Here is an 11847-nt window from a genome sequence, read left to right as displayed (position 1 = left end):
TCTGTGGTTCATGTTAGAGATGGACGTACTATTTACGCGACCGAGTTTTAAAACCGCACTAGTGACAGCATTTTTTTAGCCGTTTATGATGCCAGCCATAAACAGTTAAGAATAAGAAATTAGACTTTTTTTCGTTTCGCATTACACTTATCCAGTCGTCATTTTTATCAAATAATTTATTAGGGCCCTATTAGGGCGGCGAAAGTGGTCAAATATAGTATACCATCCTCCATACCAATATAGTCATTAGTCAAGTCATGTCATGTAAGGCGAAGCCAACCATACTAAAACTTTTAATAAAATTCACCGAGAAAATCAAATTAATCACTTTAAACACTCTTGTATAACCTCCACTTCGCGTATGTACCCTTACAGAACTATATTGAACAAGATGCATTCTACTTTATGCAATCACACTCTAAAATGCAGCAAATCAATGAAAATAAAACGAGAGATACATGACGTGATTCTTACGATTTTCCCGCCAAACTCCTGAGAATTAGACTTTGCAAGCATAAATTTCAAGTTAGCTTTTTGTCATCCTAGATAGTAGATTCTATATTTTTAATTTAATCTGTATTCTGTTTTGGACTAAACAATGACATATTTATACGTTGTGACTTAATTTGCAAATATTAAAGCAAATTATATTATCAATACATAAAAGCTTGAATACCATAGTAGTCGCTTCACTAGTTTTAAATTCTTGTTGAGATATTCTGTGCTTATATTTCTCACTAAATCAAACATGGCGTCACAATACACACACATTCAAAGCGCACATAATACGATATAATCTGTGATGTACATATTGCATATGTATATTTTTCGCCTACGATAGCCATGCAGGCGAACTCGCTATATTTTTATTTTATTAATTAGTTTACAAATAAACTAAATATGGAACAGACTAAGGCAAATGTGCCCAGGCTTTTTGTGTGCACCGCTATTGAAAACAAGGATGAAATAGAAGAGGTATTGTGTACATTTTTACAGTTTCTAACAAAGAATCATTTTAGTCAGCCATGTAAAATCTTATTTTCCTTAATAAGTCGGTGGTGGCGCCACTAATCGTGGCGCGTAATTTTAAACTTTGAACTTACTAATGATAAATGATATTAACTATTTCAGAGATATGAAAGGGCTTATAATTTTTTTCAATCCCTTGTGGCGGACTGCAGTGAAAAGGAAGCTCACGACGCATTAAACAATGCTGTATGCAAAAATCATGAGGATGTGTCTCTTGGGATGCTTATGTCTATTCTTACAGAACCTCACAATGCCACCAAATGTTACAGAGATCTCACTCTTATTACTAGAGATGGGTTAACAACTGTGCTTAACAATTTGTCTAATTTGATATTGGAAAGGTATTTAAAGTTTCAAGACACAACCCGAAATCAACTTTTATGGCTTGTCAAAGAAATGATAAGAAATGCAGTCACTGGTGTTGACAGTGTCTGCTGGAACTTAATGCGTTATGCGTCTGGTGGAGACATCACACCAAAAAATATTTTCCTTGTAGAATCTCTCTTAGACATATATATAGATAATCGAGTATGGCTTGACAAATTCCCTGTGCTTGTATGTATGGTGGTATACACATACTTAAGATTAATTGAAGATCATAATATACCACAGTTGATGGCACTAAGACAAAAGGAAGTAAATTTTGTTATTGCACTAATAAGAGAGCATTTCAATGAAGTTTTAACTCTTGGAAGAGACTTGGTAAGATTGCTTCAAAATGTTGCCCGTATACCAGAATTTAACCAACTATGGCAGGAAATTTTACTAAACTCTAAAACACTATCTCCAACTTTTAATAGTGTAATGCAACTACTGCAAACGAGAACTTCAAGACGTTACTTACAATCCAGATTGACCCCTGATATGGAAAGAAAATTAGTTTTCCTAACATCTCAAGTGAGGTTCGGTCATCATAAAAAGTATCAAGAGTGGTTTCAAAGACAATATCTAGCCACACCTGAGTCACAGTCGCTTCGGAGTGACATGATTCGGTTTATTGTTGGAGTAATACATCCTACAAATGAATTACTTTGTTCAGACATAATACCAAGATGGGCAGTTATTGGTTGGCTATTAACAACTTGTACATCAAATGTTGCAGCATCAAATGCTAAGCTGGCTCTGTTTTATGATTGGCTGTTTTATGACTCTGAAAAAGATAATATTATGAATATAGAACCAGCTATACTTGTGATGCATCACTCAATGAGATCACATCCTGCTGTAACTGCAACATTATTAGACTTTCTCTGTCGTATTATTCCAAACTTTTATCCGCCGTTTGCTGAGAAAGTCAAACAAGGCATTTTTAATTCCTTGCAGCAAATAATTGAGAAACGAGTATTACCCAATTTGCAGCCATTATTTGACTCTCCAAAATTGGACAGAGAATTGCGCACAACTGTCAGGGATACATTCAAAGAATTCTGTAGCAACGGGAATGGTGAAGGCGTTTCTGGTATCCGTGATGAGGGAAATGACGAGTTGCCGAGAGGAGGACCAGATGAGCCAGCATTCTCAGATGACGAAGACGATGCTCCTCCTCACATTGCTGAGGACACGGATGATGATGACTTGCCATTGTCAGAAGTACGTGCGAGAGAAAGGCCCGAATTGGCAGCAGCTTTACCAGTAATACTACGTCCATTTGCCGAAACTTTATTAGATGAAAGAACATTTGTAGCCGCTACTGCTTTACTAGATGCATGCGGTAGTCCAACTCCAACCCCGGTAGCACTTGCTGATCTGTTCGTTGCCATACTTCAAGAAGCTCCACCGATGAAATTGAGTCGTTTCCCATCACAAACAGAACTCGACACTATAATGAACTCACCAATTTTTGCCATGTTCCAATATCTAGTCCCTGGTAACAGTACTGAGGGGAGACGTAAACTTGTATTAGAAACTTTGAAAGAAATCAATTCCCAGGCAACAGTGCAATGTGTGGGATACTGTTTACTGTTTTACTTGAAAGTGTGTTACGAAAGAGAAAAGCGCGCTGAGCGAGATCCGGTCAAAAAGCGGAATGTTAAATTCAAAGCAGGCGTATACAAGGACTACTGTAGTTATCTAGAATTAAAAGTAGCTGAAAGTTTAGCAGATGACTTTGAGAAGTGTCAAGAGACTGATGCTAACATACTGGTGTGGTTAATACAAGATGTATATAGAGAATATAAAGACCAAGTACAGAACCACATCAGATTGCTGCACATAATAGTTTCAACACTAGACGCTGGACAACTGCAGCGTCTTGTATGTCTTACACTACAAGGCAACCTAATGATGTTCAAATCTGATGACATAACAACTATGCTGTCAACAAGTCTCAGTTGGGAAACGTTTGAACAATACTGTCTCTGGCAACTTTTGACAGCACACGAAATATCCGTAGAAGATGTATTGCCTATAATTCCGAAATTATCATATAAAGAGCACGCAGAGGCGTTGACTTCAGTGCTTTTAATGTTGAAACAGGAGCGTCCTACAGCAGACGTTGTTAGACAAATGTTTTGTAGGACGGTGGAGGAAGAGGATACGTTTGTTGTGTCAACAGTAATGTATTGGTGCCAGGACTACGAGGACAAGGTTGGGGATCTGCTCGCAGTACTGCTAAGCACCAGATATCCGGGGACTAGTCCTAATAAAAGAAAACGCCCTGGGAAACATAACATTCCACCAAACGCGCCACCGTCAGCGGAATTAGTTAGTAAAAATCTTTATTATTTTCTACTTATACTAAATCTGAAGAGAGGTCAATTCTGTATATGAAATATATTTCCAAAATAACTTTTAGGGGGTGATTAGTGATCGATACTGATGCCAAAAATGCAATCAGTAAAATTATCGTCTGTCTGTATGTTCGTTATAGAAATAAAAACTACTTGACGGATTTTAACGAAACTTGGTACTCATGGGCAGGTTATAGTATACTTTTCATCACGCTACAATCAATAGGAGCAGAGCAGTGAAGGGAAATGTTAGGAAAACCAGAGAACATACTCCATTTTTACAGCAATACTTTAGCCGTGAAAAGGTAACAAACAGACAGACTTACTTTTGCATTTATAATATTAGTATAGATTTTGATTTAGCTACATAATGATATTCTTATAGGAATGTGTACATTCTAGATATTCTTATAGGAATGTGTATATAATAATGATTTTTTTGAATTTTATTGTTTACTAATATTATAATTTCCCCCCCTAGGTTTTAGGTCACTTAGAACAAATAAGAGTATGCTGTGTTGATCAAAATGATATGTCAATTTTTAATATGGAGTGCATGCAGAAAGCCTTACAACAATCACAGTCAAATAGTAGTGATAGTTTAAAGGTTAGTATAGAAAACCCACTAATGTTGCATATGTGCTCATGATTAAGATTAAGATTTTGGGCCAGCGTGGTGGACTATTAACCTAACCGCTCTCATTCTTAGAGGAGAGTCTCCTCTAAGAATGAGAGGGGTTAAGCTCAGCAGTGACCCGAATATGGGTTGATGATGATGATGATGAATGTTTGATTTTTTATAGACCAGTGTGAGATATTAATGATATTGCTAAGACCAGCAGTCTTATTCACTATCTTTGACGTATGTTAGTTGACATATACGAAATTTAGATTCTATGTAATACGTCATCCGGTGCTTACTGGTGGATATTACACAGTAGGTAAATTAAAAGGTGATTTGATGTTTATTTTAATAAGTTTATAATAAGGACCAAAATAGTAAATAGTATGACGTGACGGGTAGCAGCGACGTTCATTGTGGTAAAGGAAACACATGTTCTCCATGCCCGTATTAATTAATTTATGATCAATAATTACAACTTATAATATTATTAATTATTACAACACAAAACATTATTGCACAAAATCACTAACGCAACTAGCAGCGTTACGGTGTCCACGCTAACAAACAACTGAGCTCAAGTCATCAAGTACCCTCTTATTTATACCAACACTAATAGCTCCCCTCCGCAGTAACATAAATAATGAATGTGAATACCACCCGCAATTGAGGAACTTGTAACAATAGGCCAGCAGGTCCTAAGGCTTAGCTAGCTCCAAGGCATGAGCTTAATAACTCTATTAAGCGCCCAATTTTTACGGAGGATTTCTTGGAAGAAGCTCAGTAATTTATAGCTCAATCTTTAACAACCATATAACATGTCAATAATTATACCTATAGTCCACAACTTTAGGTTTTTTACACAACAATAATACTACTCAAAAAGGTTCTTTTAAGCGACACTTTTCGTTTCGATTTACATACATTTTATTTTTAATAATAAGCTTTACGGCTCTGGGTTCTAGCCCTTTTGAGCCCGGATTCACATACAATTAATTAATTATCTTGGACTAATTATAGAAGGACCTGCCTCGCAAGACGTTACCTCTCTGTCAATCAATCAACGATCTAACGCGTGTATACTTATATCGTATCGATGTTTCATTGTTGTAATCGTTTTCGTCGACTGAAAAAACTCCCTAATCATTCCGGTTTGTGTAGTAAGTAGTTCAATGGCATGAAAAATGGTCAACAACTTCTAATTCACTAAAAGATGACGTGACGTTCGATTTCAGTTTCACCTGATGGTAAGCGATGATGCAATCTAAGATTTTTTTTTTTATTGTTTACAAGTTAGCCCTTGACTACAATCTCACCTGATGGTAAGTGATGATGTAGTCTTAGATGGAAGCGGGCTAACTTGTAAGGAGGAGGATGAAAATCCACACCCCTTTCGGTTACGGCATCGTACCGGAACGCTAAATCGCTCGGCGGTACGTCTTTGCCGGTAGGGTGGTAACTAGCCACGGCCGAAGCCTTCCACCAGCCAGACCTGGTCCAATTAAGAAAACCTCAATCAGCCCAGTCAGGAATCCAACCCAGGACCTCCTTCTTGTAAATCCACCGCGCATACCACTGCGCCACGGAGGTCATCAAAAACATAATTATAATAAATAATAAATTTGTAATAAAAACAAGCATATCTAAAAGAAAAATAGATACTATTCTTCTAACGAACGAACAAACAGCAAAACATCGATCCATTAATTTAATATTCTGTGTACAGATTATATTATTCTTGTTAAATATTTTATTATTTATTTTTGTTAAATATTATCGATGACTGAGTTTACCTCGTACCCTTCAAAAAACGACAGACAATTTTGTTGCTGCATTTGGGTGCGATCCATTTCCATTTCTAATTCCTCTATGTTAAATATATAGAGTTTGCACAAAAACAATACAAACGACATAAAAAGAACCCAAGCAGACATGAGTCACAAACCATTATGAAAAATAAAGATATTGAGTTTTATGGGTATTAAATGTGCATTTATAAAATTAAATTATAACTTTAATTATTTTATAAATGTCGTATTTTCATATCAAAAGAAGAAAGAAGTTGTAATTAAAACGATGATTTCTTTTATTTTAATGTGAATTTAACCTTTCATTTATTGCAGAATTACCATATACTATGATAATTTTTTTGATTTTGTATTAATAAGTGAAAGAAGATTTGACATTTGACAGTTCACACTTCACAGCACAGAACACTACTTTATTTGCTGTCTATGACTAATACTCCTACTTATATATCAGTATTCGTTAATGATTCTTTAACTAAATCCAGTCTGTCGTGCGTATTTTCTTCCCTTGTAATTTTTGTTATTTCGTTTTGTTCTCGTTTCGTTGTTATTGTTAATTATAGTTTATTTGTTGTTTGTTTACTGTTTTTACCCGACTGCAAGAAGGGTTATGTTTTTCGCGCGTATCTTGTATGTATGTATGTAATATTCTTTATTACCTCATATCTTCCAAACCGTTGAACGGATTTACGTAATTCAGATAACGTTAGATTTGTTTTAATAACCCAAGTGTTCTTAGATAGGTGAAATTAGAAAAAAAAAACCAACAAGACGACTGTGAGACGCTATAGAATCGGGGTGAAGTTTTTTTTTTTGTGAATATTTCAACATGCGAATCAAATTCAAGGGATTTTTGTGAGAATTTCAAAATAGTATATCATGGCCATGTTAAAAAAACTACAATTAGGAAAACGTTATTTATTAATTCTAATATTAATTAAGTCTATACATAATACGCGAGGCGGACGACTATAAGGTGCGAGGTTTATGAAGTGTAGTTATAAAACACCTAAAATAGACTAAAAGAAATATATTGATTATAAAAATCGGACAAGTGCGAGTCGGATTCGGCCACCGAGGGTTGCGTAGATTTTTTGAATATTTACTTAATTTCGGTTGGACTTAGGTATACATTATCGTACTTTGTAACAAACGTAACCAATAAATCCGAAATTCACCATCTATCGTAACTAAAAAGTGTGAAATAAATTAATTAATTAAACAAATATAAAAACCCGGCATAAATGATATAAAAATTGATCAAACTAAAGTCGGGACCTAATAAAAAATGTAGACGAAATTCTATTCAATATAATAGGTCCCGACTGTTTTCTAATTGTTTTCTACACTTCTGGACTGAGCTTTTTTTTTCTTTTCAGTTTTTTTATCATTTATGCAGTCGGGTTTTTTATCAGTTTAATTAATTAATTTTATTTAGTTTAGTACGAAAATTAGTGAACCGGAGCCTGGTACTAGCCGGAGCAGTTATTCCGCGTTGCTATTGTTTCCGTCACCAAAAAAGAAACGTACGAATCAATCACCCTTATCGTCCTCCGAGAAAACCGTTTTGATTAATGTGTTTAAATATGTCGAGGAAACCTTATGCTTGCTTCTACATAATAAAGAAACAAAACTATAAGAGTTCTTTATTGCCTACGGAACCCTTAATATAAGTGAAGCATTATCTGTTTGATAAATAACAGGATATATTATATAGGAATATAAAATTAAAAAAATATTTGTTTACCACAGGAAGTTTTATTTCATGATAATATTCGTAAATAATGATAAAATGTTGAGCAAACCTGAGTCAGCTGTTTTTGTTTGTTTACATAGTTTAAAATACCTACTCAATCTGACTATAAGGTGTTATTTAAGTAAGATACGCCCAGTTGAAATTTGTTTAGAAATAGGTAAATATATTGTAATTCAAAAATAAAAATAAAATTTAACTTTTACTTCCTTTCAGAGACAATATAGCGAATTATTTTTACTGGCTTGGGAGGATGAACTGCCGATATCTAGACGAGCTAGGAAACTGGCGTCCAATTCATTACCGATCAATCCGAGCTTGCATTCATCTAATGAAGATAGTGAGGTAATCATTATATTACTAGCGGACCCGGTCAAGCTTCGTTTTGACATAAGTGCACTTATTCTCTATCCCTACTCTACCCTACCCTATCCCTACCGCTTGACTCTTAAACGTTTGTATGGGAATTAGAAAAGGACAGTTTTTAGGGTTTTCCCGGAAATTATTTGATTTTTTCTCACCTTTTAAACCTTCCCTATACCTCCACGAACATTTCAAGACCAAGATAAGATAAATCCGTTAAGCCGTTCTCGAGTTTTAGCGAGACTAACGAACAGCAATTCATTTTTATATATATATAGATATTTAAATTACTGGCGGACCCGGTTAAGCTTCGCTTTGACTTATGTGCACTTCTACCCTATCCCTACCCTACACTACCCTAACCCTACACTACCCCCACCAAACCGTATAAAAAAAAAACTCTGTAAGAACAATCCTCATAATTCAAGGAGTATTCTAATAAAAGAATTAGCAAAATCGGTTCAGCCGTCCTCGAGATTTGCGCTTAGGAAGATTCTAGATTTATATCATCTATAGATATATATCATATAAAACCTATTTTAGTTACCCAAATAACTTGTATTGTAGTAATTAATATTTTTTCCTTTACAGGAAGAAGAAATCGTGAAGCCTAAACAAGCAAAACGTCGAAAGAAAGCCATATCGGATAGCGATTAACATATCTCATCGAAAAATCATGGTAATTTTAGACACCAAAGTGCAACTCAACAATACAATAAAATATAATAGTTGTAATTTAAATATTATACGTTACCCCATTATTTTGAGAGAAGTGCAATTCTTAGAGGTATCCAGGTCATCCATTTCATCAAATGGCATCAATATAATGAAAAAAACATCTAATTTTGTAGGTAAATATTAATTAAATTAAATGAGCCTGAATTTTGACTTAATTAGACAATGCTTACAAATTACATGAATATTATCAAAAATGATAAAGGATAGTAGGTATATTGTTGGTTTGTATTTTTTTTTCACAGCATCCGATCAGATTGATAACTCTAGACACATATACCTATTTATTGTACGTGAACCGAATGTCTACATCAATAGATAATTCTTTCATGTATCTAAAATCTAAATATTGACGAAAAATGCAAAGGTATTGTTTTTAAAATTATATTTAAAAAATCATAGCGAAATTCAATTAATCTTTCAGCTGATTGGCATGATAATTTATCTTCATTTAAAACTCAAGATCAACCGATTCATCAAAAATCTATTAATTAAAAAATATACAACCAAACAAACGGCTTGAAAATGAAGATTAAAAAAAAACTTGAAATCTCTCAACTAGGAACTGTATGCATTGATTATATTCTGTATAATAATGAGAACACCTTCAGCAGCAGTACTAGCCGTCATCCTCATCCGCTTGTGTTTCTCCATTCTCTCGTTTGGGTTTCGCCGTTTATCCGCATGCGTTTTTTTAGTTCATCCGTTCACATTTATATTTTTGGCTTTGTTTCTCCGTTTATTGGCGTCTGATTTTCAGATTATCCGCATCCGTTTTTCAGTTTATTGGCGCGCGTTTTTCAGATTATCCGCACCCGTTTCTCTGTTTGTTGGCGCGCGTTTTTCAGATTATCCGCACCCGTTTCTCTGTTTATTGGCGCGAGATTTTTCGACTGTCCGCGCGTCACTGCCTTCATTGGCGTGCTATTTTCCTACTATCCCCACCCGTTTCTCTGTTTGTTGGCGCTAGATTTTTCGACTACCCGCGGGCACTTTTCCCTTCACTGGCGTGCTAATTTCTGATTATCCCCACCCGTTTCTCTGTTTATTGGCGCGCGATTTTCAGATTATCCACACCTGCTTCTCCGTTTATTGGCGCAAAATTTTTCCCTTCATTGGCGTGCTATTTTTCGTCTACCCACACCCGTCTCTCTGTTTATTGGTGGGCGATTTTCAGATTATCCACAACCATTTTTCCGTTTTTTGGCGCGCGATTTTCAGATTATCCACACCCGTTTCTCCGTTTATTGGTGCGCGATTTTCAAATTATCCGCACCCGTTTCTCTATTTATTGATTTTGCGTGCGTTAATGCCTTCATTGGCGTGCTATTTTCCTACTATCCCCACGCGTTTTTCTGTTTATTGGCGTGCGATTTTTAGATTACCCGTACCTACCCGTTTCACCGTTTATTGGCGCGAGATTTTTCGACTATCCGAGCGCATTTTTCCCTTCATTGGCATGGTTTTTTCCTACTATCCGCATTCGTTTCTCTGTTTATTGGCGCGCTATTTTCCAACTGGATCCACGTGGGTTTCTCCGTTCATTAATGTGCGTGATTATTCGTTATTATGCAGCCGTCTCTTCCATTCAGCGACGCACATTTGTCTGTCCATACTTGTATTATTCATTCACACGCGTTCATTTAAATTCGACATGAAATTCTACCTGTGTCGGTGTCTCGTAAGTGTAAACCAATATTAATTCAAAGATGGCATTTTCTAATTAAATTTTATAGTGCGAATCTCAGGCTTCCAATTTTATCTAATTGACTAAAACTTAATTTTTTAGCATGTCATAAGTTCAGTTGCAATTTTGTGTATAAGAAATAAATTACGTTGTATTATGTTTTTCATTTTATCAATAATTGTAAACTACCGCCGCAATTAATATTACTGTGTAATATTATTATTGTTACTATATAATATAATAATTTTGCCACAATCATGTTAATTAACTCGATAGTATATACATTAATTTGTTTTATATGATGTTGGAGATAATGCGAAACATTGTGTAAATTAATATAGCCTCGTGGCATCACCAAGAAAAAAATGCACAATATTATCAAGAAATTTGGTGATGGACAATATAATTAAGCCATGTTTTCATTGTAAATTTCGTATTTAGTTATTATTGTATAAATACCATATTGTTATACTTTTTTTTTATCCATACATACATACTATGTTGGACTTATTTTAATTGTAAGGTATGAGACCAAGAATTATATTCAAAAGATATATTGTATTGATGCAATTTTCGAAATACATTTACACTAGGATCAATAAAGTATTTCCCCTAACTACTATTTTCTTTCAATACCCCATTAGTATCAACTAAAAAAAAAAAAAAAACACTTTCTAGGTTTAGAGTATGTTCAATACTAAACTTCATGATTTTTCATCAGATACCTACAATGAGGCCTTCAATCAGTGGCGGATTTACAAATTTGCCGCCAGTAGGCTATTGAATACAACAAATAAATTAAAAATGAAGGTAGAAAACGCATGTCATTTCATAACTTATTTATTTTAAATTATGTATGGTTTGTTTATAAAATGTTATATAAAATATATTAACTATATCTAATTGTTCTAAGCTTATTTATCAAGTTTATTTTCATTAATTTAAGAAAAAGTTAATTATAATTATTATTAGGTGTGAAATGACTAGTGATTTATACCCACATTTTTAAATTGCTTGTTAGTAAACAGTACTCATCAAAGGCTGTAGTATAGTTCGCAATCAATACCTTAAATTGTGCCAATAAAATTGCAATATTTAAAATTTTAGGAAGGCTGTACAGC

At 34.5% G+C, this 11847-nt stretch overlaps 1 protein-coding gene across 1 annotated transcript; it reads left to right on the top strand.

Annotated features, from left to right (window-relative positions):
- The first annotated feature begins 760 nt into the window (after positions 1 to 760).
- LOC112055792 (integrator complex subunit 3 homolog) lies at positions 761 to 11342 on the top strand. The gene is made up of 5 exons (XM_024095997.2): positions 761 to 975; positions 1132 to 3732; positions 4240 to 4365; positions 8158 to 8286; positions 8896 to 11342. The coding sequence occupies exons 1-5, from the start codon at positions 901 to 903 to the stop codon at positions 8959 to 8961; spliced, it is 2997 nt and encodes a 998-aa protein (XP_023951765.1). The 5' UTR covers positions 761 to 900; the 3' UTR covers positions 8962 to 11342.
- The last annotated feature ends 505 nt before the right edge of the window (positions 11343 to 11847 follow it).

The sequence above is a fragment of the Bicyclus anynana genome, chromosome 17, assembly GCF_947172395.1.
Source record: "Bicyclus anynana chromosome 17, ilBicAnyn1.1, whole genome shotgun sequence".
NCBI classification, from domain to species: Eukaryota; Metazoa; Arthropoda; class Insecta; order Lepidoptera; family Nymphalidae; genus Bicyclus; species Bicyclus anynana.
The sequence above is the reverse complement of the archived record's forward strand: the minus strand, read 5'-3'. Positions and strand labels throughout refer to the sequence as shown.